Below are 27,770 nucleotides of genomic sequence, written 5' to 3' on the forward strand. Positions count from 1 at the left end.
CTGAATCTGAGAGAGCCTAAGCGCTTTGAGTCCTATGGGAGAAAAGCGCTATAGAAATGTTATTGTATTGTATTGTACCTATAGACGCTATCCCTCCCTTGTTGTAGTCACCAGCATGCAAAGGGTCCCAATTGGATTCAGCTTTAAAAGTTTCCTCGAGTACAGTTCATAGGAGCTCCACGCCGGCCTAGCTCTGTGCCCCTGATGAGTCACGTGTGATGTGACGAAATCGATAGGGCGGAGCTACGAACGGCGTTCTTCATGCACAGGAGATAGGAGGGAGGAAGGAGTGGACCCGCATACGCAGGGATTGAGGACACCTTCAGCCATACCGGGAGGCCGAGCGGGGGAGAGCCCGCGGGACAAACTCTGAGCGATACTAACCTCCTGGAACCTGTGAGTGCATACTTGTAATAAAGGCTTGTTGTTTTTATGCAATGTTGCGCTATGAGTGATATGTATTTTATTCGAGGAAACTTAAGCTGAATCCAATTGGGACCCTTTGCATGCTGGTGACTACAACAAGGGAGGGATAGCGTCTATAGGTGAGGGGAGCCTTGAATGCCCCAGATGCGTTTCCTGACCATTGTAATTTGTGGTCCAACGTAAAGGGTGAGTCGCTCTCCACGTGGTGCTGGTGGTGGGAGTGACATATGAATACATGCAGCGCTGGTCAAAACTTTGAAGTATTGTATGAAAAAGAGGTCAAACTCGCCTACTGTAGACTTCAGCGAAGCAAAAGCTTTTTTGTCAGGGGACTTTCTAGCTTAATATTGAATTGGAAAAGTATTATAGACATTTGACTGGACCAATTCCAGATTTTAAGTGCCTCAGCCTTGGAGTATCGGCTGAGTCACTATACAATTTTATGAACATTTTATGAATGATCATTTTATGAGTAATTGTTTTGTTATTGTGTACACTGACTTTTCTCATATGTGACTATACTATAGCGTCTGTCATATCCTACTAGTACATAAAGTGAGCGCAGGGTCTAACCAATTTTTTGCTGGAATTGACAGTTATCTGTAAAATGTATTGGCTAAAAAAAAAAAAAAAAAAAAAAAAAACCTAATATGACCTCGATTTTTCCATCTTAACCTAAAGCCACATGTTTAATAAGAAATTCAAACAAGTCCGTGTGAGCTTTTAACTGGTTATGCTTTTCTATTTTTGTGAAATTAAAGAATCTAATGTATCCACACAATGGCCTCAATTCACTAAGCTTATCTCCTGTCTTTAATAACGTTTCTAGAGTGGTCACCATGCTGATAAGGAATGTAGTGGTCAGGAAACCTTTTACCTCAGGCAAACCTAAAGTTAACTCTTCTGTCTTTAAGTTAACTCTTCAATCCTTAAAATAACTCCAGAGTTAAAGACAGGCTGTTAATTAACTCAGTGTGAAAATAAGTACAGAGGAGGTAACTTGACTACAGAGGAGGTAACTTGAGGAATGAAGAGATAAGATAACTCTCTCACTGTGTGGTGGTAAGTTTTTTTCGCTTGCCTTATTATCTCCAGCATGATCTTAGTGAATTGAGGCCATTATCATTTATGAATGTCTGGCCTGTGTAAGATGATGGTGTTTATGCTGAAAAGAGTTGTACAAAGTTTTGAGTTTCCTAAAGAGTTTTCAAGATGTATTTACTGAAGGAAAAGACCAGACTGTGGATGTCCTGCTACATTGGGGTGTTAAGTTCTTATATTGTTTTCACTTATATTGTGCCACCAGAACACTAGAGGTTCTCAGATTTGCACCAACAAGGGGAAGCTGATATTAAGAAGAGACTAAATAACTCAACAGATCTAAAAGTAGTCACCAACGAAGGTAAAACCTGTCTTAACTAGTTTTGTCCAGTCATTAATAAGTCTGGGCAAGACTTGTTCTGCTGTGGTTTGAATAGGCTTTAAGTTTATGGACAGTTTCTCATATCAAAATTGTTCCAACTTTGCTCTTAACAAAAACAGTCGGTAACTTGATTTGTGTCTGCTTCTCTCCATACCTATTGTCTGCTGTTTCTCATAGCTCTTTTCTGGCAGTGGGAGAATTTTTGTGGAATTCAAGAGCCAGTGGAATATTTTTAGGTACCAGCAATTGAAGAGAGAGCCAAATTAATCCATGCCATGCACTGATGAGGATCAACCAATCCAAAACAGTCTGTATGCATGTTGGATTATTATGGCTCTGTACTAATTACAAGCTGACACATCATTGCATTCCAGTGGATCTGGAGGTGTGTTTAGGTTCTAAGGACGACAATGGTTAATTTGCATATATTCAGCAGTGATGCACTGGGAGACATCTCGGAGCTCACTCCAACCTGTATTAGCGCAAATTCTTTCTGTTTTAAGAAAACAAGCTTTTGTTTTCCAGCAAATGAAAACAAACCCAAAAGTTTGGCAGCAATAATTTGAGCTTTAGCCATGTGGCTTCTTTACTCCTTGAGTTGTCCAGCACTGCTCTATTCACTAACTTACCAATAAGTGAACATGTTAACTCTGTTGCTTTATGAAGAACATTGTGATACATGAAACATTACAATATAGTCATGGTGATAGGAGCGGCAATTGCAATAAAAAAAAACCAGAGCCATCTGCATAGTCAGTGGTTTCTTGTTACATCCTAGGTAGGTAGTCCATCTGACACCTGGACTGTGGCTGCTGTTCACCACTGTGGTGTGAGAGGAATGGTAGAGTTGAGGGAGAACACTCATAGGAGGGCTGGGCTTGGATGTGCATTTCTGCACCTCCGTCCAAAATCATTTAGAATGTAGACTGCAGGTCAGGCAATGGGAAATAGGGCATTTGTTCAACAATTGTGCACCTGTAACTCAGGATATAGTGAAAACAATTTCTGGTATCATTACTTAGGATTTATATAGTGCCAACATCTCCTGTGTGCTGATAGGTCATCAGATCAGCATGGCCATATGGAAAGCAATTCAATCCTTTTATTACTTTATACCACATTTCTGACCAGTAAGTGCCGTGTTAATTAATGTCTTGTTTAAAAGTGCTAGTCTAGCGTCATCTGGTGTGTGTGGTAAAACATGGAATGGACTTTGTTGACCAAATGACCCATCAAATTTAAGCTTTCTATTCCCAATCGGCTATTGAGTTCGTTACTGACAGATGTTTCCCTTCCTCCACATTTGCTAAATGAAGTCCCACAAGTGGCGTTCTTCATTTTTGCTGCAGGAAAACTGCTTCGCCTCTGCAGCAGCCCATAGTGTAAATGTGAAATCCGGCATTGATAGGTCAGTGACTTCAGCACTTTAATTGTGTCTGTACTAATGCCAGAGAAAAGGGACTTGTATTTCCTTCCTTTGACATAACCAGGCCGGTGTGATGAAACACATGTTTTATGACTTGGAAGGAGCCCCCCCCACGACATGGCAGAACTCTCAGATAGTGGATGTAGTGAAATTCTTCATTTCCCCTGACACTCCACAATGCTGTTTAGGAATGTTTGGTAACAATGACCCAATTGAACATAGTAGGGAACGATTTGTGCATTGTGCTAGTAGCACTGGAACTGAGGATTGCACTTGGGAAGGAAATGTCATACTTTTTTGTGTAAAATTATAGTAATTATTGACCTAAAAGAATTCCTGCTTATTTAGGTTACTCAGCAAAATAAAGCGCATTGTGTAGCATTTTAATATGTTTCATGTAGTGGACTGGATCCTAAGAGTTAGACGAGGGGGGTCTCACATCTCTATTCAGTGCAGTGAGTAGCTCCAATGTACTTCTGTACACATTTCATGGACTGAGAACTCATGTTTAATGGCATCTATGGTGCCATTAATCATGAGTTCATGCATTTCGTGTAAATGCAACCGTCATAATGGTGACAGATCCTGAGTGACCACAATGGTGCTTTATCACTTTTCATCCAACATCATTTGCTTATTCCATGACAGTTAAGAGCCTGACACATGAATATAGAAAAAAGATAAAGGTACATGCACACTTAGAGAAAGCCTATGCACTGATCAGCGCAGCCTGAATGAAGCAACGAGCAGCTCCGTGCTTCTAGAGGTCATGACTCCTGACTGGTAGTGCAAACCTAGTATGTGCTAGCATGTCGTGCACAGTATAGAGCAGGCAAATAGCTCACGTCTGACCCGTCACCTGAAATGGGGAAACATTACTCCCAATTCGATGAAATGTGTTGTAGGTTTTGATCCATTTTCAGACAGAAAGGAGAACGGTTATCTGCCAAATATTGCATATGCAAGCACATCATGCTTGATATGAACATGTCCTTACCACCTGTCTGGCCATACAACCTTGTCCTTGCTCTTGATTTCACTTACATGAGTAAGTCTGAACAGGGTTTCTTCCATAAAGAAAGTTTATGACTTCACCTAGATATATTTTCAGAATAGAATCAGGTCTCCTGGATTTGCATCTCACAATATCTTGATTTAAGAAGGTTGTCTTCCTCAAAAATAAACAGGACAGTTAATTTGCATCCCCCCTGGAGTTTGGTTATTTCCAAGATTCACTTAAAAACATTTGGTGCTCGGACCTTTTCCTATGCAGTCCCCACTCTATGGAACACAATTCCACAAGTGAAACTGCAGAACGCAGGGTCACAGCGCTTTGAGTTCTCGGGGAGAAAAGCGCTATAAAAATATTAACTGCTTGCCGACTGCGTCACGCCGATGGGCGTGGCCGAGTGCACTTGCCGACTGCGCCTAACGCCGATCACGTTAAGTCCTGGGGCAGTAGTTTGCAGGAGATTGCGCACAGGCTGCGCACGCATCTCCTGCTCGGGGGGTGGAGCTCCGCCCCGCCTTCAGTCATCGCCGCTCTGGAGACTTAGACGGCAAAACTGTTGTACTGGGGACTGCCGTGTGACACGGCTGTCCCCCTGGGGGACAAGAGAGCGATCGGCTCTCATAGACAGCAGCCTATGACAGCCGATCGCCATGATTGGCCAGCTGGAGGGGAGGGAGGGAGGGATTGTTTAAAAATTAAAAAAAAAAATACAAAGAGAAACCTCACATAAATATTTATAAAAAAATAAAATAAACACGGGGGTGGGGGGTGCTGTCGGCTGGGGGCTCAGACCTCACCAACAGACAGCACTGTTGGTGGGGAGAAAAAGGGGGGGGGGGGGAATCACTTGTGTGCTGTTGTGCGACCCTGCAGCTTGGCCTTAAAGCTGCAGTGGCCAATTTTACAAAAAAAAAAAGCCTGGTCGTTTGGGGGGTTTAATACTGTGGTCCTCAAGTGGTTAAACTGACCCTAGACTTTGATAGGGACATTAACAAAACACTGCAATAAGGACAATGGATTGTGAGCTTTGAGGTACAGTTATAGGCAGGAATGCAGTATATTATAGAAACCTCTGTGGAAATCCGCTTTTATATTATAGATGCATACTTTGCTACAGAGATGAAATGGGAGAGCCAGTGTATAGATGCCTTCAGCTAATGGGCAAGCTGAAATAAAATAAAACCTAACCTGTGTGATTGCTTTCTCTCTGAAGGCAGCTGACTGCTGGTGTCTGTGCAGGAAACCTGAAAAGGTGTGACCTTCCCTCAGTGTGACCCACAATCTGCCATGTCATGTCTGCAGGTGCTGTTCTCCTGAACTAGTAAGGTTGCTCAGCAGTTTCTCTAAATTGTGATGTGCAGGATGAAAGAATTCGGAGCAGAATTACTCATAGTATAGCAATTTCTGCCACACCCTTATGTGGCATTCACAGGAAATGCGGAGCCTCTGTCAAATAACCATTTTAAAAAAACTTGGAAACTATAGTATAATGTAATTAAGCAGTGACAAATAAACAGTTGCAAAAGCATTTAGCCTTGGATGGCGTTTCCCTCTCCTCTATGGGCTCCATGAGGCTTTTCTGTGCTTCCGCGAATTCTAGTGTCTTGTCATAAAAATGTACAGCATAGATTTGGTTCATTTGGAGTTTTGTTTAACCATTTTGCACCTAGACAGGTTTTTACACTTGCAGACTAGAGCAGTTTTACATTTTGGCTATATACCCCAAAGTCTGCCCTCTAGTGACTTGTTACAAAGTCTTGCAAATGTGTGATACATTATACCTAAATCTTCAATGCTTGATACAGTCTTATATGTTCTCACATAATTCCCCTTGGTGGGTGGGGTTATGTGTGGTTACACTGACATCTGCTTTCCCTTCATGCTTGGCAGGGGTAGTAACTCTGCACTGCTTAGTTTTAGCATTATGTCATGAGCAGAACTTTGAAATAGTTAGGTTCTCATGACATATCACTCATGCTACATAAGGTGGGGTTGACTTTTCCATTTAGTTACTGTTCTTGTTAAAGTATACTGTAGATCCACAAGGCTGAAAAGGTAATATCCATGAAGTTTAACCCCTTACAAAAAAAGAGGTTGATTTGGGTGCTGCCAGTGCTCTGTTTAAATGGGCACTGCATAGACAACAATGTTAATTGCGGCTCTTGCAGAGCTATGGGAAGTTTGGGCGCCAGTGGCAGCCGATAAATATTGATATTAGGCTGCTGGCCCCCATTTATTAGTGTAATGCCTAGTACACACCATACAATTTTCTGTAAGATTTTCTGTTAGATTTACCTGCCAGATAATTTCCAACATGTTGGAAATTATCTGCCTAGCAATTAAGCATTGTTCTACTCAGCAGGAGATAACCAGAAGACCATGCCCCAGAGATAATGACCAGTTTCTACCAGTACTTTACAGAAAATAATCTAATTACAGAAAATCTAACAGAAAAATCTAACAGAAAATTGTATGGTGTGTACTAGGCATTATGCTGGGAATACACCGTACAATTTTCTGTTAGATTAACTGCCAGATAGATAAAGTTGAACATGTTGGAAATGTAAATATCTTACCATCTATCTTCCGAGCAATTAGGCATTGTTCTACTCAGCAGGAGATAAACAGAAGACAATGCACCAGAGATAATGGACATTCTCTACAGAAAATATTCTAATTATGCATTCTAACAGTAAAGGCAGCCATACACTGGTCGATGTGCCATCAGATCGACCAGCTGACAGATCCCTATCTGATCGAATCTGATCAGAGAGGGATCGTATGGCTGCCTTTCCTGCAAACAGATTGTGAATCGATTTCAGCCTGAAACCGATCACAATCTGTTGTGGTGGTGCTGCCGCCGCTCCCCCCGCCGGTATACATTACCTGAGGCTGGCTCCCGGGCGTGATGTCCCCGTCATGTGGCACCTCCGGCTCCGGCATCCGCATAGAACTTAAGCTATCACACCAGTGACAGCGGAAGTTCAAATAGAGCGCCCTCTAGTTGTACTTCCGCTGTCACTGGCATGACAGCGGAAGTTATACGAGGATGCCGGAGGTGCCATGACGGGAGCAGTGACGGACGGGATGCCCGGGAGCCAGCCTTAGGTAATGTATACCTGATCGGATCGGCCGCCGCTAGCGACGCGCTCCCTACCCGCGGGCGATCGAGGGTAATTTCCCGCACGGCGCGATCGACGGACCGATCCGATTTCGGGAGGAAATCGGATCGGCGGGTGCGTGTTGCGCGAACGATTGGCAGCAGATTCGATCCCAGTGATCGAATCTGCTGTCGAAACTGCCGCAAATCGGGCCAGTGTATGGCCACCTTAAATCTAACAGAAGAATCTAACAGAAAATTGTATGGTGTATTCCCAGCATAAAGGGGCCCGTACACCTAACGATTTTCCCGCTGATATACAGCAGATTCGCTGTGATCACTGTGATCGAATCTGCTGTGAAATCGTTGCACAAACGCTTACAGAACGATTGATTTCCATCCAAAATCAATCGTTCCCGTCGATCGGTCCGTGCTGAAGATTTCGCTCGATCGCCGGCGGGTCGGGAGTGTGCCGATTGCGGCGTTCGAATGCCCGACGACCAACGCTAGCGGCAATACATTGCCTGCTCCGGCCGGCACGTGTTCCCTGGTCTCCGCTGTCACTTCTCTGCGCTCGGCTTCTCCAGCTTCACTGAACTTCCTGTCTTGGCAGGAAGTTTAAACAGTAGAGCGCCCTCTACTGTTTAAACTTCCCCGGCAGGAAGTTCAGAATCAGAATCTTTATTCTCGCCAAGCACACCAAGTGGTGTGCCCGGAATTGCTTGTAGTTCACATGGCATATAACCTATAACAACACATGGCAGACATAGCAAAGGCAAGCAGGACATGCATACATACAAGTACATTTAGAGCATCTCAGTCTTAAATAGAGTCCCTGGGGGGGGGTTAGTGATTGCTGCTGTGATAGTCCGCGTATCAGTCAGAGTTTACAGCTGAGAGGAAGGGATGCCTGGGCCTGGAGTGTCCCCGAGATGTAGGCCGGGAGGGGGGGGGAGTTTTGAGTTCAGTGAGTTCAGCAGGAGGCCTGCTTGGGGAAAGAAGGTGTTCATGCGCCTAGTGGTCTTGGTGGGGATGGATCTGAGACTGCGTCCCAGTGGAAGGGTCTCAAAGTATCGTCTGCCCGGGTGGGAGGGGTCGAGTAAGATCTTGGAGGCCCTTGTCTTCATTTTCGTGCAGTAGAGGAAATCTAGCGAGGGCAGGCGGGCGCCAATGATCTTTTCTGCTCTTTTTATCACTCTGTGGAGTTTGTATTTGTCTTTGGGGGTTGCTCCTGCGTACCAGACGATGATGGAGCAGCAGAGGATGGATTCGATGGTCACAGAGTAAAAGCTGGTGAGCAGATCCCGTGACATTCCGAATTTTTTCAGTTGGTGTAGGAAGAAAAGCCGCTGCTGAGCTTTCTTCTGGGTTCTGGTGGTGTTCTGCCCCCATTTGAGGCTGCTTGTTAGGGTTGAGCCTAGGAACCGTACGCTTTGGACCCGGGAGACCTAGGACCCGTCGATGAACACAGGTAGTGGGGTCGGAGGAAGTTTCCGGAAGTCCACAATAAGTTCCACGGTCTTTGCTGTACTGAGAACAAGATTGTTGTCCTTGCACCAGTTAGGCTGCATTTCCACTTGTGCGGTGGGAAACGTTGCGGGAAAAATTTGCATGTGGATGCGAATTTTGCATGCGGGACTATGCGAATTTTCATGCGACTTTTCATGCGAATTCGCATGGATGACGATGTATGCGAATTTAACCATGGCAGTGCTGGTGTGATTTTCCATTGTTTCTATGCAAATTTGCATGAAAATTCGCATACCCAAACTGCATGCGAATTTCCTATTAAATACATTGTATGTGATTCACATAGCTGTATGCGGTATGCGAATTCTGATGGCTCTGCCATGCGAATTTTTTCGGCGCAGAAAAACGCAAAGGAATCCTGACAAGTGGAAACAGTCCCATTCACTTGTATTGCTATGCGAATTCGCATGCGAAAACCGCATGCGAAATCGCGATAGTGGAAATGGGCCCTTACAGATCCTCGCAAATTCGTTTCGGTAAGCGTCCTCCCCGTTTCTGTCGATGAGGCCGATAAGCGTGGTATCATCTGCGAATTTGATAACTTTGACAGAGTCGGAGGCTGAGGTGCAATTGTTAGTGTACAGAGAGAACAGGAGAGGGGACAGCACGCAGCCCTGCGGGGCACCGACGTTGGTGGTTCTCTCGCTGGAGATGCGACTGCCAAGGGGAGGGTGCTGGTGGAGTGCTTCAGGTGGGCCAGCACTAACCTCTCGAATACTTTCATGGTGATGGGGGTCAGGGCCACGGGTCTGAAGTTGTTGAGTTCCGTGTTCCCTGTTTTTTTGGAGAACTGGGATGATTGTGGACCTTTTGAAGCAGGAGGGGACCTTTCCTTCTGATAAGGATCTGTTGTAGAGGGAAGTGAGGATGGGAGCTAGTTGGATTGCGCAGGTTCTCAGGCAGAGTGAGGACACCCCATCCGGGCCCGAGGCTTTCCTGGGGTTGAGTCTGCGGAGGTATCGTAGCACATCCTCCTCCTGTACTGCGGTCAGAGAGGGGATGCCCCTGGCCGCTGGGGGGCGCTGGGTGTCTTCCGTCGCGGATGCCGTGAAGTCTGGAGCTGACTGGGATGCTGGGGCCACAGGCTGCTTGGGTTGGAGATCGAATCTGGAGGAGCGGAGCACGGAGAAGAAGACAGCAGAGACCAGGGGACACGCGCTGGCCGGAGCAGGTAATGTATGCGGGGGAAGGGGGGGAGGCAGTGGCAGTTTCACAGATTGTGATCGGTTTCATGCTGAAATCGATTCACAATCTGTTTGCAGTAAAGGCAGCCATACGATCCCTCTCTGATCAGATTCGATCAGAGAGGGATCTATCTGTTGGTCGGATCTGATGGCAAATCGACCAGTGTATGGCTACCTTAACGGAGAGGGTATGCAGCAGCGAAGGTGGCAGTTAAATCGTCCCAGATTATGTCAGGTGGTAGGTTAGTGTTAGGCACCAGGTCTTCTGTGGCTATAGGCATTAGAGATGCAAATGCAGGCCCTGGATGCTAGTAAATCAGTTGTTACTGCTCCTACTTGTTGACGTAACATTTTGAATTCTCGGGGACAGACCAGGCATGGCACGTTGGTGTGTAACTATGACTTAAAATTGCTGTAATAACATTTTTGCTTGTTGAACAACTTTACAAGTACATTATCTTTATTTTTAAGTTTCCCTTCTGTGCCGAACAGCAGGAAATTGCTGCATTAATTTTTCTCACTCGTCTTCAGAAACTCTACCACTCTTTCTGATCTTCCTTTCCCTCTCTTTATTTCAAAGTAGTCTGAAACTCCGCATTTGTTCTTTGCTCTAAAAGATTACTTACATCCTTAAACTTACTACCAGGAAACAAATTGTAGAAGAACAGCATACAAACAGATAAACACAGCACTTTGTCCTGCCATGGAAAGCCCCTTCAGCTTAGGATCCAATCCGAAGTGGAGATAATAGTATCTTGTGTTTACATTCCTCAGTTGCTACAATTAGTTACACAGCCAGCCACATGCAAAAGGAACTGTTGGGAAGCTGACAAGCAGGGACATATGAGAAATTATCACTACATAGCTGCTGTATATGTATTAAAATGTATTCATAAAATGCAATGACCGTTTTCAGAGCAGATAAACTGTACTTTAGGAACTTGTAATTTGTAAACAAACAATATTACTTGTGCACAAAAGCAAATATGGTAACTGCATGGGTAATACAGAGTAGGAAAACACATTTTTATTGAATGTTTAGTCAGTTTTATTCCACTTTAAGAGGATCACCAGTGGACACTTGCCCAAAGAAACTTTTGTTTGCCTATGATCCCTACCAACAGAGAACAGAGTTCAGTGCCAGTGGATGAAAGTCAAGGTACATAGAAAGCAGGAACCACTTACCTCTATGCCATACAGGTCAAACTCCAGCCCATGGTTTCCTCACTTTGCATTTTGTTTTGCACACTGTAAACCACTAAGGAAGCCATATTGGAGGTGGAGCATTAGATTACCAGGAAGGTCACATGGGAATTGATGGGGGAATATACTAGACACCTAGAAACTGTATTGGGCACTAGACACAAGGGAACTGTATAGGGGGGGGGGGCGGAACTAGACACAAATGAACTCTATAGGAAAGAGAAGACCCACTGGACACCAAATAAACTGTATAGGAGTCAGGAGGAACACTAGATGCTAGGGGACTTTATAAAGGAGGGAGGGGGCCACTAACCACTTAAGGTTGGCCCGCAACTTGGTACCATTGTTCAGTTTTGGCCCACTTTGTATTTGAATTTGACTACCCTGCTGTAGGCTGTATTGGCCACCCACCTCTGTCTTGCACACTCTCATATATTCACTTGCTAAAAAATATAGCAATTCTCCAATTCTATTCTCTGTGTTCCTTTGTAGTAGATGCAAATCGGTTCCGTTTTGAGCTGGTGTTTATTTCTAACAATACCAGTTATCAGTCCTTGGAAGCACAAACTGTGTCAATTGGTAGATTAGCCAAGTTATGACTATAGGAATGGCTGAATGACTTATCCAATTCTAGAATAGTGCTGCCAGCTGCTGTCACATGTTGTAATCAGCTTATATTCATAAAACTCACTTAGGGCTGACCACGTTCTTCTTTGGAACAATTTTTTTGGCACTTTAAAAATGTTTTATATCGATTAGCTAGTCTTATATTTAGAATGGTAAGTTCTAAAATCACATATTTTCTTTTTGGCCAACATATACAAAGTTATTGCAGCCAGTTGAAATTCTGGGCCAAGGTTACACACTCACACATGCTTTGGCTAGGGATTACACTCTGGGGACAATGGAGAGCTGGAATACATTACAAGGTCACTGGGATGCTAGAATATACTACAGGGGGATACTGAGAATCTGATATATAATGTAGGGAACACTGGAAAGCTTTAATTATATTGCTGAGGACTCCGGAAAACTGTCCGAAATGTACTATAGGGTATACTAGAAAAGCTGGAATACACTACAGGAGAGCCTGGAAATTCGGCAATAAACTACAGGGGGCACTGGAAAACTATGGGCACCCTACATGGCCTATACACAGAAACCACACTAGTGGGAGTAGCTTGATACCTCCATAAACACAGTGAAAATGTGCAAAGACTCAATATATGGAGGTTGTCTAGCAGTGTTTCTCCATTTTCCCTAAAAAAAAAAATCCATGTTGTAAAGACATATCTCTGATTACTGCAGTTTTCTCAGGCCATCACACTTTAGCTTAGTATGTTTCATTTTGCTTTGAGCTGTGGTTTAGTGCAGAAAACCCAGCAAAGTAGGTTGTCACAAAAGGATGCAAAAAGTGTATTTCAATCTTTGTCACGGTTTCATAAGTTTGCACAAAGACAGGATGCTGCTTGGTGTCTCTACCACCAAGCCACCCGCTGTTGCCATGGTTTCTAACACGTTTACTGAAATGGTTATAGTAGCTAAAGATAAAATATTTAATGGCATTCAGTTACATAGTCATCTGTATAGTGAAGACATGTTAACTATGTATGTTAAAGTGATGTAGTGGTTTGCAGTGGGAACATTTGGAGCAGTAGTTATATTGTATAGTAGTGATGGTTGTTATTCAGCTAGTGAATTGCTGTTTCTTTACTGTAATCAAATGCACATTCTTGCACAGTAAACCTTCATCGTGGGTGCATCTAAAATAAATCTTGAGCCATTGCCTGATTGCAGTATTGTTAAAAATAATTTACCAAACTTTCTGGAGCTATTTCTTTAGTGAAATATGACCTAAACTTTTGTCCATTCTGTAAACATTGTTTAATATAGATCTGCTTCAGCATCCTTTCTACTCACCAACTTACTGTATATTCGTGCCACTGAATATGTTGGTGCTTTATAAATCAATAATAATTAAAAAAATAAATTAATAAATGAATGCGCTTCAAACAGAAAATGTGCAGTACAACATCGGTATATCTTTGTAAACTGTATGACAGCATTCAGTGGAATAGTCAGTGATGATGTATCATGCAGCTGCTAGCTATTGGCGATGAGAACGCACAGAATTACACTGCAGTGGGACATATACTGCTATACAAGCCTAAACTCTTACATAGGGTAGAAGTATTTCTAAAGATTCTAAAAGTATCTTATCAACTTTCTCATCAGTGCTTTTGCCCTGTAACCTGAACAGTAATCTATAAATAATGCTGTGGAGTGTCCACCTGATCAGTTTTTATCACTGTACACTTTTTTTTTTTTTTTTTTTATGTACTTGGCACAACACCGATAAGCATTGTGATGCACGCTCCAAACCGTTCACTTGTGGAAGGAAATGGTAAATTAAACTGAAACTGAACTATAAATGGAACAGAGCAGGAAAGCATTTTGCAGCCAAAGAACTATAAATAATTATAATGCTGGGGACACCCACATACTGCTGTTTAAGTGTTTTTCTTTTTGAAGTAATTCATGGGAATTGCCAAATAAATACTGACAGACCACCTAAGAAACTGTAATAGTATTATGTGTTGGTGAATCAGCCACACTGTAATGCTGCTGTATTTTTCCTGGAAAACAGTGTGCCAAAGGGCTTTAGCTTGCATGTTTCTGTGAGGCTGTGCTGGGAGATGCTTTGAAGGGAGCTGAAATGTTTGCTTATTTGTGTTATTTACAGACTTTACAGTATTTGTGCAGATGTGCCCAAATCTGTGTAGTTTAGGGTAAGCAGAGTAAATGTAAATTGAATGAACTGTTTGTATAAGCCTTATAGCCCAAATTTACACATTCAGATGTAAGGTTTGTGCCCTGCACTAGCTATCCATAGGTGATTACAGAATGAAACTACAATCAGTTCAGTATACCTATCTTCATGGACTATGGCTTGCACATCTCTCGGTTAAAGTGTAAGTCAGTTGATGACCGTATAGGTATCTTGATTCCTGGCAAATCCTCGATTTTATGAATGCTGGTTCTGGTACCTTACATTTTACCTGCCCTTGCATTCACAAGTAATAGCTTCTCTGCACAAACAGCAACTTGGTTGTACAATTTTTTAGAATGTCAATACTCCATTTAGTCTTGGCATGCCCCAGGGATGATCAATGAAAACAAATTTCATGTACCAATAAATTATTTGCAGCTTGAAATTGGACCAATCAGAATAACTTCCTGTCAATTTTATTGGTCCAATTTAAAGCTTCATATTATTTATCTGACATTTGAAAGTTGAAGAATCCTTTGCATCTCATTGATCATCCCTACTTGGAAGTGATGCAATGCTTGATGCCATTTTCACAGGTTTGTTTTTGGAGACTTGCTGGTGGGTCCCCAAAGAGAATGTTGGAAAGGCTAATACATATAGTGCCCTGAAAAGGGGAGATGATCATTTGGAGGAAGTGGGGGTCGAGAGTTAAGTTTAGAATGGTCTTTGTGTGCTTCGTAATATGTCTGGATCTATTTAATTCTCTTGCAGGGCCAAAGAGCTACGGTACATTGTATGAAACGGGCTAGAACCACGGATAGAAGCTATTCCGATAGAATTGTTATGTTGGTACAAGCTAGATTTGCTTTGTTGGTGCAAGCTAGATTTGCTTCGTCACTTTTGCTCGAGTGCCCACCATGTTTGTGTCTCTTGCAAATGTACAGAAATAATCCTGTATTTTGAAATATGAATGGGAAGCATCCAGAGATTGTAATTCCAAATTAAATCCTGAAATGGTCAGTCAGATTGTGGAGCTGAACACCACACACAGCTCTGTAAGCTGAGTTGATGTGCAGAGAGTTTAAAAGTTGAAATGTTTGGTTTCCTCTTATCTCTGGCTATGTTGCACATATCTCTAGTTTTGACATGCTGTCTGCATGTGTATGTTTGTATGTTTACTCAGGCATATAATGTAGGCTTATAATGTCTGACTAAAGAAAAAAGGTTGTGTTCTCTGAAAATACAGATCTCTAATAGGATTGGAGAATAATGTGTAGCTGAGCAAAAAAAACCAAGCCATCATTTTCCAATTTTGCTACCAAAATGTTAGGCGTCATATAAAGCTTACACATGTTGCAATCATTAGATAAGAAGACTTTGTTATTCTGATAATTTAGACTGATGCTCCTTGGAGACTACCTGTGCATGTTGTGGGATTCTCCGTGCTAGGTCTGTAGCTTTAGGGATCATCACAGTACAGTCACCCTGCCCAGCTATAGCCAAGCAGCCAGTGTTTTTTTTTTTTTTTTGTGTTTGTTTATATGGAGAAAAGAGTAAGAACGTCAAGTAAGTTAGTGGTGTGTTTGATCCATCATAACTGATCACTAATCAACATTGTGAAGCAACTATACAGGTGGTAGTTTTTTGTATGAGGCCATCACAAAAATAAGTGTCATGAACATGAACCCACAAATCTGTCTGTGCGTAGCTCAAGTCTATAGCTTTGTCATATGGCAGGACTACAGAAAAGCAGAGCTAAAAAATAAATCTAAAAGGCCCAACCTAAGCTGCTGGCCTACATTCTGGGATTGTTATAAAATCAGTCTTGGCAGAGACCTTCTCCTCTCCCTTCGATCACTTTTAAAATCTAATATCCCCGTGGCTCGGTCTCCTGTGACAGTCTGTTTCATGTAGACTGAAGTAAGAAGTTTACTTGAATTGATCTTTGCTACTCTCTTTGCTGCTGGTTCTTCTACTACTTGCCTACATTGCTTGGTTCGTCTCTTGATACGTAGCATAAAACTTGCCAAACTTTATACAAGAGCCAACAGAGAGAAAATAGTTCGATCAGATCCTCTTCCATGGCTTTATATCCTTTTTCACCAGTACGCCTTCTATCTGGCATCCTGTTACTGCTTTATATAAGAGCATATAAAGCCTGCACAGTGCATAAACTGGTAACCTTTCTCTGGAAGCCTGGACTTCTCTATTCTGTGTGGAATAGATTACTCCAGCTCTGCAGAGAACCAGTTTTCATATGTCTATTTGCCACTTTTCAATCAGCCAAACCAGGAGGATTCATCAACTCCCTATGCTGTTTCACATATGCGCAAACATATGGCCTCATACTCTACTGATCTTGAAAATCAAAAATTAGCAATTTGCCTATTCCACAGGAAATTCAATACGCTGGTAGACAAGGTTACAAGGTGAGATGATTTTCACCTCCACCTCCCTCATTTGCATTACTGCTTACCCTGACCTTTGTTTGCTCACTAGCCTGACCTGTGCCTGGAAATGTGTGCTCTAGAGTTGACTTCTCAAGTTATACTGCAAACACTTAATCCACTCTATGGGTATGGTGTGATCATGCATTATACCTGTATTGCATGGCCTTCAGTGGTGCTGTTTGTTGTGACTTTGACCCCATTTACCATGATGAATGAGGCAGCTCACAAAAACTAAAAGTAATGTGTAATGCAGTGTTTCTCAAACCTGTCCTCGTGACTCCCCAACGGTGCATATTTTGCAGGCAACCTCACCTATGCACAGGTGGGGTAATTAGTGTCTCAGCTACATAGAATCCACCTGGGGAGAAACTAATTACCCCATCTGTGCATAGGTGAGGTTGCTTGCAAAACATGCCCCTTTGGGGAGTTATGAGGACAGGTTTGAGCAACACTGGCGTAATGCATTAAAAACTTAGCAAATTTATTTTCAGATTGGTCACATCTGCTTCACTTTTGCTCCAGTTTTTTGTGCACTAGCTTTGATAAATGCCCCCAAAGGCTGCTAGTATTTTTAGGGGGAAAAAACACAACTGTAGCTGACCTATTGTATATCATGAAATCAACATTTCGAGGACATTAGATTTGTCAGAACTATGGAGCACTTAAGTTTTGAGACCCATGAGAGGACGGAGAGTTTGGCTGCAGCGTGGGATTTCGTGGACATGAACTATGAGAACCCCTTGGGGCTGGGAGTATGATCTGGAAGGGCTTTGGAGTACAATGTGTGTAGTTTTTTTCATTTTGGTAGTGCAAGTCGGTTTGAGAGAGCGTTTTATACTGTTTATTGTTGTAGACCATCTTAATGTTGTTAGGTGGTCAGTTTGTGATTAGATATTAGCGTTACTGATCACAAACTTAGCCTCATTCCCCACACCCTCGGGGGTTGAAGCTAGTTAAATGACATACTAATATATGCTTGTGAATTACTAGGATGTGTCATGTTTGTTTACGTAGGAATTTAGGAATGATGTGCATTCAGTAATGCATTTACAAAAAACCTTTCAATAAAAATTGAATTACAAAATTTTTGTTTGAACTATGCTATACTGCCCATCTCTTCAGAGAGCTTAAAATAAGGTACTAAGCATTCTGCCCTGTAGTTGACCTAATCCTGTTATAATCATTCTGTACAGATAGACAGGATCACTACTGTATTTGCTGCACAAGAGATTCAACGCCTACTGCCAGCCAGTGTCTGATTGCTATGGTGGGTTAGAAGCAGCAATGTTTCTTTAGTTTGGTCTGTGGCTATTGGAGATTCAGAATTCTTATAAAATAAGGTTCTAAAATAAGGTAAAGGACTAAATACATCTTGCTAAGCCATTTTACTAGCAATATGACAGGATCAGCTATCTTCAGAGTTTTATTATTTTGGATTTATGTAGCACCAGTATCTTCCATGGCATTAATAGAAAATACAGAGCATATACAATCACAATGGGTTGATAGAAGTCAAACACTAAGAGCAAACCAATTTAGCTGTTGTCTGGCCAACAGCATGTTTTCACAGTACAGAATGGTAAAAATCCTATTTTGAATCATTGTTAGAGACAATAAAAAATGGTGCTTGTTGGGCACAGGCAGGTCAGAGGATGGGGAATATGTGAAAGAGGCATATATGCCTGAAGGAAAGTGAATGTAAACTAGCTAAGAAATGTTTGTAGTAGAATATTGTGTAGAGATTGACAGGTGCTAAGTTATATGAAGTGAAGCCCCTGAGCCAACGGCAAAGCCATTTGTGTTTGTTTTACAGTAATAAGCAATTGTCATTAGGATGCATAGCATGGGTGTGGTAGGCTGTAAGTGAATACATGATTTGCTATTGATACATTAAGACTTAACATATACTAGAAAATTGGTGCCTGTTGGGCAAGTGAAAATCCAATACATCGTGAGGATAAGTGTACAGTGTTTGCGCATACTGTGCGTTAAGTGGTCAGTGTATGCACACAGTGTTGTGTAGGTAGGTGTATAGTGTGTGTGCATATAGCACGGTGGCGTAGTGGTTAGCTCTCTCGCCTTGCAGCGCTGGGTCCCTGGTTCGAATCCCAGCCAGGGCACTATCTGCAAAGAGTTTGTTTGTTCTCTCCGTGTCTGCGTGGGTTTCCTCCGGGCACGCCGGTTTCCTCCCACATTCCAAAAACATACGGATAAGTTAATTGGCTCCCCCTAAAAATTGGCCCTAGACTACAGTACTTACACTACATAATATAGACATATGGCAATGGTAGGGATTAGATTGTGAGCTCCTTTGAGGGACAGTTAGTGACAAGATATATATATATATATACACTGTACAGCGCTGCGTAATATGTCGGCGCTATATAAATACTAAATAATAATAATAATACTAGTAAAGCCCTGTACACACGTATAGAGTGTATGCTCACACAAATTTTGGTTACGTGTACTAGGTATTTGTATACAGCACATTAGTGTAATGCACAGTGCTTGTGTGCAGTGTATATGGTGTTCCTTTTGCTCTCTGATGATAGACTAGGAATCAGCTTAGAAGACACAAACTGTTTGCATTGTGTAGTGACGCAGCAGTGTGACAGCACTGTGTGTTGATAGGATGCTAGAACATAGACTATGCTCTGTATGCTGTTGATAGCACAGGCTGTGTAGTAATAAATGGGCTTTTGTGATGCTACTAAAGTACATTTTGCCCTCCATGGAAAACTCTCATGGTAGCTAAATGAAAGGCAGTCACTGTTCGCATACATTTTATAACTGGTTAATTTCATTTTCCTAGTAAATTAGTAGGTCATCTGTTCCCTCTTAACAATTACAGGAACAACCATTCAATTGTGTCTATATTTTTATTTGTTGCTTCATACATTTTATCCCACATTCTGGTCATGTTTTTATTGTGAGGGCGTAGTGCTGTGAAATGGTTGTGTCAGATTCCAGCTGTCATTTTCCTGCTGCATGTCAGCTAATGCTGGGAAGAGTTTGGCTGACATGTATGCAGGCACTTTTCTGACATGGTTTGGGACTCTTAAAGCTGTACAGACGTCAGATTATTACCAACTAATTGTTATTGGTGGGATGGGGAAACTTTGGTGTTGTCTGCATGCCCTGTCCTTTTGTCTCTCCCTGACCCTGACCTACCTTTAAATTTAGTTTTGCTCTTGAATTGTGATTTTTGTTTTTTTTCCAGTCCATCACCCTAACAGCTGGCAAGAGGGGTATCCCCCTCTCCCACCCTCCATGAGAATGCTTGCTTGTATGAGTCTAATGTGTACGTACCTCAGTGTACCTCTGTCCTTTAAAGCGTACCAGAGACGATAAAAGATAAAAATGTTATACATACCTGGGGCTTCCTCCAGCCCCATGCTAACGGATAGTTCCCACGACGCAGTCTTCAGCCTTCTCTATCGCCGGTATCTGGTCCCATATCTTCAGCCAGTCTGACGCAAGAGAAGTGCGTTCTCTACATATCTCTGGCCGCCGCCAGAGAGATGCATAGAGAGCGCACTTCTCTTGCGTCAGACTGGCTGCGACTGGCCGAAGTTATGGGACCCAGTACCGGAGCTGGAGAAGGCAGAGGATGGCATATATGTCACTACAGTGCCCCTTTAAGCATTCTACATAATCGATTTGGAGCACCAAAACCTCCCAAAGGCAACTGCAGTGTCAGAGAGGGTTTAAGAACAGAAAGGGAGCAGTTTGTAAATGATGATCACTAATCAAAGCACATAGAGAGGTGAGAATAACCAGCATAGCACTAATTATGGGCTAATACAGTGGTTGAAGAACAACCACCTGTGGGGCACCTCTGATTCAGGGACCCTGGTGCGATTGCACCCTCTGCATCCCCCATTGCTACGCCGCTGTCATGCTCTTCTACAGAACGGCAATGCAATTCTGGAAATACTACTTGTACTCATGAGATTCTTAGTAGTAAAATTGGTGTCTGTGGCTGTCCTAGGATTTGATTGACTGTCATAGTTGATCTGCTGAGTTTGTCCTTAATGTGATGTCTCTTTCTTTGCAGCTGGGGAATGGCGGTCAATGTGTACTCTACCTCGATAACCCAGGAGACTATGAGCAGACATGACATCATTGCATGGGTCAATGACATTCTGTGCTTAAACTACACAAAGGTGGAGCAGCTCTGCTCAGGTATGACATACTCTGCATGTGAACACTGTCTATGCTGTGGACTGCTTGCCGATGTGCGTGCTATGAACATTTATTTTCCTTCAAAATATTTCCTTTACAGCCACTGTGATTTTACACTCACAACATGCTGTTTTATTGGAAATCACATAATGGAAAATTCTTAAGAATGTGTACAGCCTAATATAACTGAGAAAAGTTAATAATTATGTGCATTTGCCTTCAATGTGCTAATCTAAACAGTGTACAATGATGCAAGTGAAATAAATAACATATCCTTTGATAATGAGCAATACATATGACACATAAATGTTTTGTACAGGTTATGTCTGTATATAACTGAGATGTTAGCAGGCAGCATATGACAGTTTACAACTAACACGTTAAAAAAAAAAAAAAAAAAAAAAAAAAGCAGGGTTTGACTCATGTGGAATGCATTACCGGCAATTGTGATTGTGTAGAAGAGATATATACATGTGACTGAATGCTTAAAGAGTTTTAAAATATTTTTATTGAGCAGTCATGATCTTCAGCATTAAGATCCAAGCTGATTCGCTGCATCCTCATAGCAGAACGAGGTATTCTTGCCCCCGAAATACCCGGCCAAAATTCCACGACTTTTTAAGTTGCAGATTTTACTGCCCGGGAGAGACAGAGCTGTGCGCAGTAGCTCTGCCTCTTATCCAGTCAATATCCGCCTTTCCCCGCCCCTCTCGATGAAAGAAGACTGCGAGGGGGGGAGGGAGAGGCAGATATTGACTAGATAAGAGGCAGAGCTACTGTGCACAGCTCTGCCTCTCCCAGGCAGCAAAATCTGCAACTTAAAAAGTCGTGGAATTTTGACCGGGTATTTCGGGGGCTTAAATACTTTGTTCTGCCACAGAGATGAGGCGAATCAGCTTGGATCTTACTGCTGAAACTGGCTGCTCAATAAAAAGAGATTTAAAAAAAAAGCTTCAGACTCTCTTTAAAGCAAACCTGTACGTTTAATATGGAGAAAAATGGGATACTTACCCCGATGGCAGTGACACTTAAGGTGCCCATGCACTATGCAATATTCCCTGGCAGATTAGATTACTGTGATTGAATCTGCAGAGCATTGTTACCCCAACATGCCACCCGACTTGGTCTTTGAAGGGGGTGGGGGAGCAGCAATATCTATGTGAAGGGGCATGGAGCCGTTGAAGGCCTCCCAGGTGTCTCCTCACTAATAATGCTTCAGAGGCCTCTGAAGAAAAAAAACACAGTGGAGCAATGTCACAAGCCCATACTCCCTGACCTGGCGTGAGTACATACGTGCCACTGAGTCACATAGTACGGGCCCAGGGAGATGAGGGAAGCAGACAGGAGGGTGAGCACCAGACTGATAGAGTGTGACTTCGCCCTATGGCTGTGGAGTCAGTACAAAAAACATCCGACTCCTCAGTGTTTGATTTTACCGGCTTTGACTCAGACTCCTTGACTCCAACTCCTCTAATTTGCATATAACAATTTTATTGTATGACTGTATGTAACATAAAAGGCAATTCATTGCTGCCAAAGCTTAGGAATTTTAAAGTTGTAGTAAGATGGCATCTTCTTTTGGGACCAAAAATCTACTGGTTAGGAAGCTCTCTCTACCCTGTCGGCCATCTCAGCCCATCATTGCCAACGTGAATGCTCCAGCATGTCATCTGTATAAGATGCATCGGAGCCCCATATCTGCTGGGTTCCAACATGAGCCCTGCCACATTGCACAAAAAAGGCCGCTGCCTCTTCTATATCTGATGTAGAAAAGGCCAGAGCCATTTTCTGCAAGGAAGCAGAGCTATGCACCAGAATCCAGCTGATAAGGGCTTATATTGACAATGGCCTCAATTCATTAAGATCATGCTGGAGATAAGGCAGGAGAAAACTTACCACCACACATCGATTTTACCTTATTAAGGTGCACAGGTAATTTTTCACAGTGAGAGTTATTTCGTCACTTCAGTCCTTAAGTTACCCCCTCTGTAGTTCTTTTCACATGCAGTTAATTAAAAGCCTGTCTTTAACTTTAGAATTCTGGAGTTATTTTAAGGATTGAAGAGTTAACTTTAGAGATCTCACCTTAACTTAAAGACAGAAGAGTTAACTTTAGGTTTGCTTGAGATAAATTGTTTCACCATGGAGTTATCACCATGGTGATAAGGCATGTAGTATTCAGGAAACCTTTAACCTCAGGCAAACCTAAAGTTAACTCTTCTGTCTTGAAGTTAAAGGAACACTATCAATCTACATATTTTTTTCAATTGAGATAGGAATTGTTTGGGAAGTGCTGCTAAGTACTTGTGTATACATTTCACTGGCAACCTCTTTGTTTACTGTTATCAAAATACTTTCAAACTTTAGGCAGGCTGAGCCATGAGAAGAGGGGAAATTCCCCTCACACTTGATCAGTTAACCCTGTGTGTAACTCTGTGTGAGAGAGAGAGAGAGAGAGAGAGAAAGCTCACAGCTTTTGTCACAGCTTTTCATACTGTTTTTGCTTTCTGAGAAAGAAATTCTGTAGTATGATATGCAACACTGGCTGTGCATTGAAGCAGACACCCCTTCTGCAATTGATTTGTCCCAGTATAGCTAAATCCTACTCTTAATAAATTAAAGCTTTTGCCTCTGATATTTAACATGAGAAGTAGGAAAATGTTTACACAGCTACTTAGACATTATTTGTACATTTGTCATTTTAGAACACTTGGGCATTGATAGTAGTCCTTTAAGGTGAGATCTCTAAAGTTAACTTGTCAATCCTTAAAATAACTCCAGAATTCTGAAAATCACTACAGAGGAGGTATCTTAAGGAATGGAGAGATAAGATAACTCTCTCACTGTGTGGTGGTAAGTTTTCTCTCGCCTTATTATTTCCAGCATGATCTAATGCCTAGTACACACCATACACTTTTCTGTTAGATTTTCTGTAATTAGATTATTTTCTGGAAAGACTGGTCAGTATCACTGGTGCGTTGTCTTCTGGTTATCTCCTGCTGAGTAGAACAATGCCTAATTGCTAGGCAGATAGATGGTAAGATAGATAATTTCCAACATGTTGGAAATTATCTATCTGGCAGGTAAATTTACCAGAAAATCTTATGCTAGGAATACACTGTATGTTTTGTACCGCTGAAGCGAGCCGCTGGATCGATTCCGGCGCGTCCCCGCGGGCCCCTGGATCGATTCCCGCTCGTCCCCGCGGGCGCTCCTTATCTTCTGCTTGTTTTCTTCCATTGTCCTGTCCGCGGTATTGAGCGTGGAATCGATCCGGCGGGTGATTGGACATGTTGGATTTTATCAATCGAGCCATCAGCGGCTTGATTCAGCGGTACAAAACGTACTGTGTATTCCTAGCATTACAGAAAATTGTATGGTGTGTACTAGGCATTAGTGAATTGAGGCCAATGTGTTGGGACATGTTAACGTTTAAGCATTAGCATATCTCTGTGGGGTTTATTTTTTTTATTTTTTTACATACACCAGAGATTAATTTTCTGTTTCATTATTTTTGAGTTTTCAAAAATAGATACATACAACAATAGTCATGGACCAATATAGCAAGAAGACATTGCTCAAGTATAGTAGAGTCTTTCAATTAAAAATAAAAGCCTCGTTAGGTTAGCCCAAGGCAACTCATCCAACAATAACGTAATATGTTACAGCAAGGCACAGCTTAACCAACTTGTTCTGTCTTCTCATACAGTTTGGAGGGCAGATGCCCTAAAAGTTAAGATAGAGGTAGTAAATAGAAGAAAAGGGTAAAAAAGGAAATTGAGGAAAGAAGAAAGGGAGGGGGAGGGGAAAAGCTGGGGAAGAGGGGAATGGTGTTGGGGGCTCACAGATTCCATCCTGGAGATTAACATTAGTTTATGGCTCAGGAGGTGACAGAGATTCATTTTAACTAAAGTTAGGATATACCTGTAGAGTAATTGTTAAATAGAAATCAAAAGTAGTCCTTGGTAAGAGTACTTGCAGAGAGTACAGACGGGAACAAATAACATAGATCGGACTCTAGGGAATCTAACTGTTGGTACGTCTAAGAGTGATGTGCAGGTACTCTGCGGGAGACTGGAGGGATTCTTCCTCTATTACACATTCTTCCTGCACATGCTGAACCTGGTTTATGGGTGATGGACAACACCTCTGAGTTCAATGTGTACAACTTACTCAGTGGATTCTGCGGGGAGTGCATGTGTAGAGTATAGCACTACTGTAAAACCCCAAATTTAACATATCAAATTAATTGATTTGGTGAGCAAAGGGAGTGCATAAATTTGCATAAACGTGCATCATCACAGAATTATTTGCATCTCATTGACCATTCCTACTAGTGACACAACTAAACATCAGGCTGTATTCTTACAGCAGAGATGTTCTTTATTATATATAAAAGATTCCTGTGTACACAAATATAGTATATAGTCACAATCAGTTAGGTACTGTATATCTGATATTAAAAATATGGTGGCTGCTTTATTGCAGCAGCACAAGTAACTTGTTGTTTTATTGGTATATTTAATTTTTGAGGACTAAGCACTGTTATTACTGTATATATGTTATTGACGGTGACTATTATATGAGAAATAGAACATTTTATCATATTTTCTTTTAATTACAGTTTAAATTTATTAGGAGTCGGTGTATTTTGTTCCCAACTCAGACTCCATGTACCCAAAATTGCTCCGACTCTACCCCAACTCCGAATCCACAGCCCTGCTTCGCCCCGCTGCACTTACAACCTGCAGGGGCCCTGGGGGGAGCAGTATTAGCAGGGGAACACCTGTTGAGTTTTAATAAATATCATGCTGAAATCTATTAAAATGCAATGATCAGATGTCTGTCTTTTGGGTGTGTTGGGAATAGGCCTGCCAGTGTTATGTCAGGTTTCTACTTTTAAAAGAACTTAACCTCCTTAGCGGTATGCCCGACACTGTGTCAGGCATTCAACCGGCTGTCCCCAGGAGTCCCACAGGATGATTTTAACTGATCCTACGGCTGTAACAGCTTCAGCTAGCACTAGGCTAGCTAGTAGAGGTGGCCGGCATCTCCCCGATTACTGATGATCCCCACCTGATCCCCCGCTAAATACATTACCCAGCCTGGATCCAGCGATCGCTCAGCCTCCCTGCACATCTCCGGTCCTCTCTATGGGGAGGATCGAGTCTGCGCATGACGTCATGTGTGAGCCTCCCCATAGAGAAGAGCGGAGCTGTCCGGGGAGGCTTCGCTGATCGCTGGATCCAGGCTGGGTAATGTATTTAGCAGGCGATCGGGGGCATCATCAGTAATCGGGGGGATGCCGGCCACCTCTACTAGCTAGCCTAGTGCTAGCTAAAGCTGTTACAGCCGTAGGATCAGCTAAAGTCATCCTGGGGGACTCTAGGCTGCAAAACCTCCTGAGCGGCGTAACGCTCCGGAGGTTAAAGAGCGTCTGAAGTGTATTTTTAAAAAAAATCAAAACAAAAAACAAAACGGATACTTGGGAGGGAAGGCTCTGGGTCCCACAGAGTCTTCCTGCTCCCCACATTCCAGCGCTGGATACTTCGTTAGCAGTCTCTGACCGATGGGTTGGAGACTGCCCTCTGCCGCTGTCGGTGCTCCTGAAGACGGGCCACTCTGTACTGCGCATGCGCGCTGTATCGTGCCCATGCGCAGTACCGAGTGCCTGTCTTCAGGTGCACTCGTGCTCTAAAGACTTTTGAAGCCTCCTGCAGTGGGAGATTTGAATGTTGGAGCCAGAGCTGGAACGTGGGGACCGTGAGAGGAACGGGAAGGCTCATTAGGACGCAGAGACTTTCCTTTTCTTAGGCAAGTATCTGTTTTTCTTTTTTAAAATCACTTGAGATTCACTTTAAGAACAATCTTTGCATTTTGTGTGGTATTACCTCTAGAATGGCGAGGTACAGTTCAACGCAGTTTGGTAACATTCTCCAGCTGCCATCTGCTTGCTTGTGTTCTCGCATAGGCCTTTTTTTGCAGTGCTGACAGCAGCAGGACACAAAAGGAGAACAGGTTGACTTGGACCCTATATTGCCAAATTGAGTGACTGGGAGCGCTAGGTTACCAACTTTATTTTGTTTCTTATGAGAACAATCTTAGCTACTGAAGTTACCTTTAGCAGCATACATGGTAGTACACAGCTGGAATGGTTTATTCACCGCCTCTAAGAGCAAATACTTTAAGTTTACTTTGCTATAGCTTTTAGAAGTCTTGTTTAAAATAAAGCCGCATGAACTCCATACATATCAGTTTGGGTTTGCTAGGGTCTCCTTAAATAACAGAAGCCATTACAATGTTTGGGAATAATAAAAGTTCTTCCTATGCGCGTATTTCAAGTTTGGCAACAAATTATGTTAATTGGAGGGATCGGGTCAGTTAAGTAGAAATCATAGCTCTGGTTTTGACATATTTAGTCTAGGACAGCAGATATCCGTGTAGGAAGTTACAGAAGCCTGACTCTTAAGTTATTTCTGTCTGAACTGTTAGTGTAAGACTTAATGCAGCTCTCTAAGTAGAATATAGTCATTAATGTAGGAAACATCAATGTTCTAGGAAAAACAGCCTCATTGTGATTCTGGTTCACCCCAATACCATAAACAAAACCTGTGGATTTGTAACTGTAACCAACCAAAAATTCCCCAATGATAGACTCACAGGGTTTTAACATAAAAACACTTTTTAGATTCCTGTGACACACCTGTATGATGACCCCATCTAAATGCTGCTGTAATTTGTTGATGCCACACACCGTACCACAGAAGAGTACAAACGGATAGTTAGTTGTTCTGTTATGGACAGTGCTTGCGGGCACTTGGTTACCTGTGCAGCCGCAGACACTAAGTCCTGTTGTAGAGCTCGGAGTCCACTCACGCCAACCCTTCTTGCAGTCCTCTCCACTGCTCATGCAATAATAAAACACCCAAGAGTACACTGCACAGATCCAAACACTGAACACTGCATAGCACCATTCATATTAATAAACTAGAGCACAAAAGTGAACACCAGGGGCACGTCAATGGGGGCGGCGTGTGCGCCGGCATACGCCTGCCTTC

The 27,770-nt window shown here is 42.6% G+C and overlaps 1 protein-coding gene across 3 annotated transcripts in view; it reads left to right on the forward strand.

The window, feature by feature from the left end:
* MAPRE2 (microtubule associated protein RP/EB family member 2) overlaps window positions 1-27,770 on the forward strand; it is a 241,828-nt gene that overhangs the window by 144,021 nt on the left and 70,037 nt on the right. For all 3 annotated transcript variants that reach the window (XM_068237353.1, XM_068237352.1, XM_068237351.1), the window contains one exon: window positions 20,585-20,712. In XM_068237353.1, coding sequence (XP_068093454.1) covers window positions 20,592-20,712 — 121 coding nt within the window. In that variant the 5' untranslated portion in view covers window positions 20,585-20,591. The remainder of the gene's footprint in view (window positions 1-20,584; window positions 20,713-27,770) is intronic.

This window comes from Hyperolius riggenbachi, chromosome 5 (genome assembly GCF_040937935.1).
Source record: "Hyperolius riggenbachi isolate aHypRig1 chromosome 5, aHypRig1.pri, whole genome shotgun sequence".
Lineage (NCBI taxonomy): Eukaryota > Metazoa > Chordata > Amphibia > Anura > Hyperoliidae > Hyperolius > Hyperolius riggenbachi.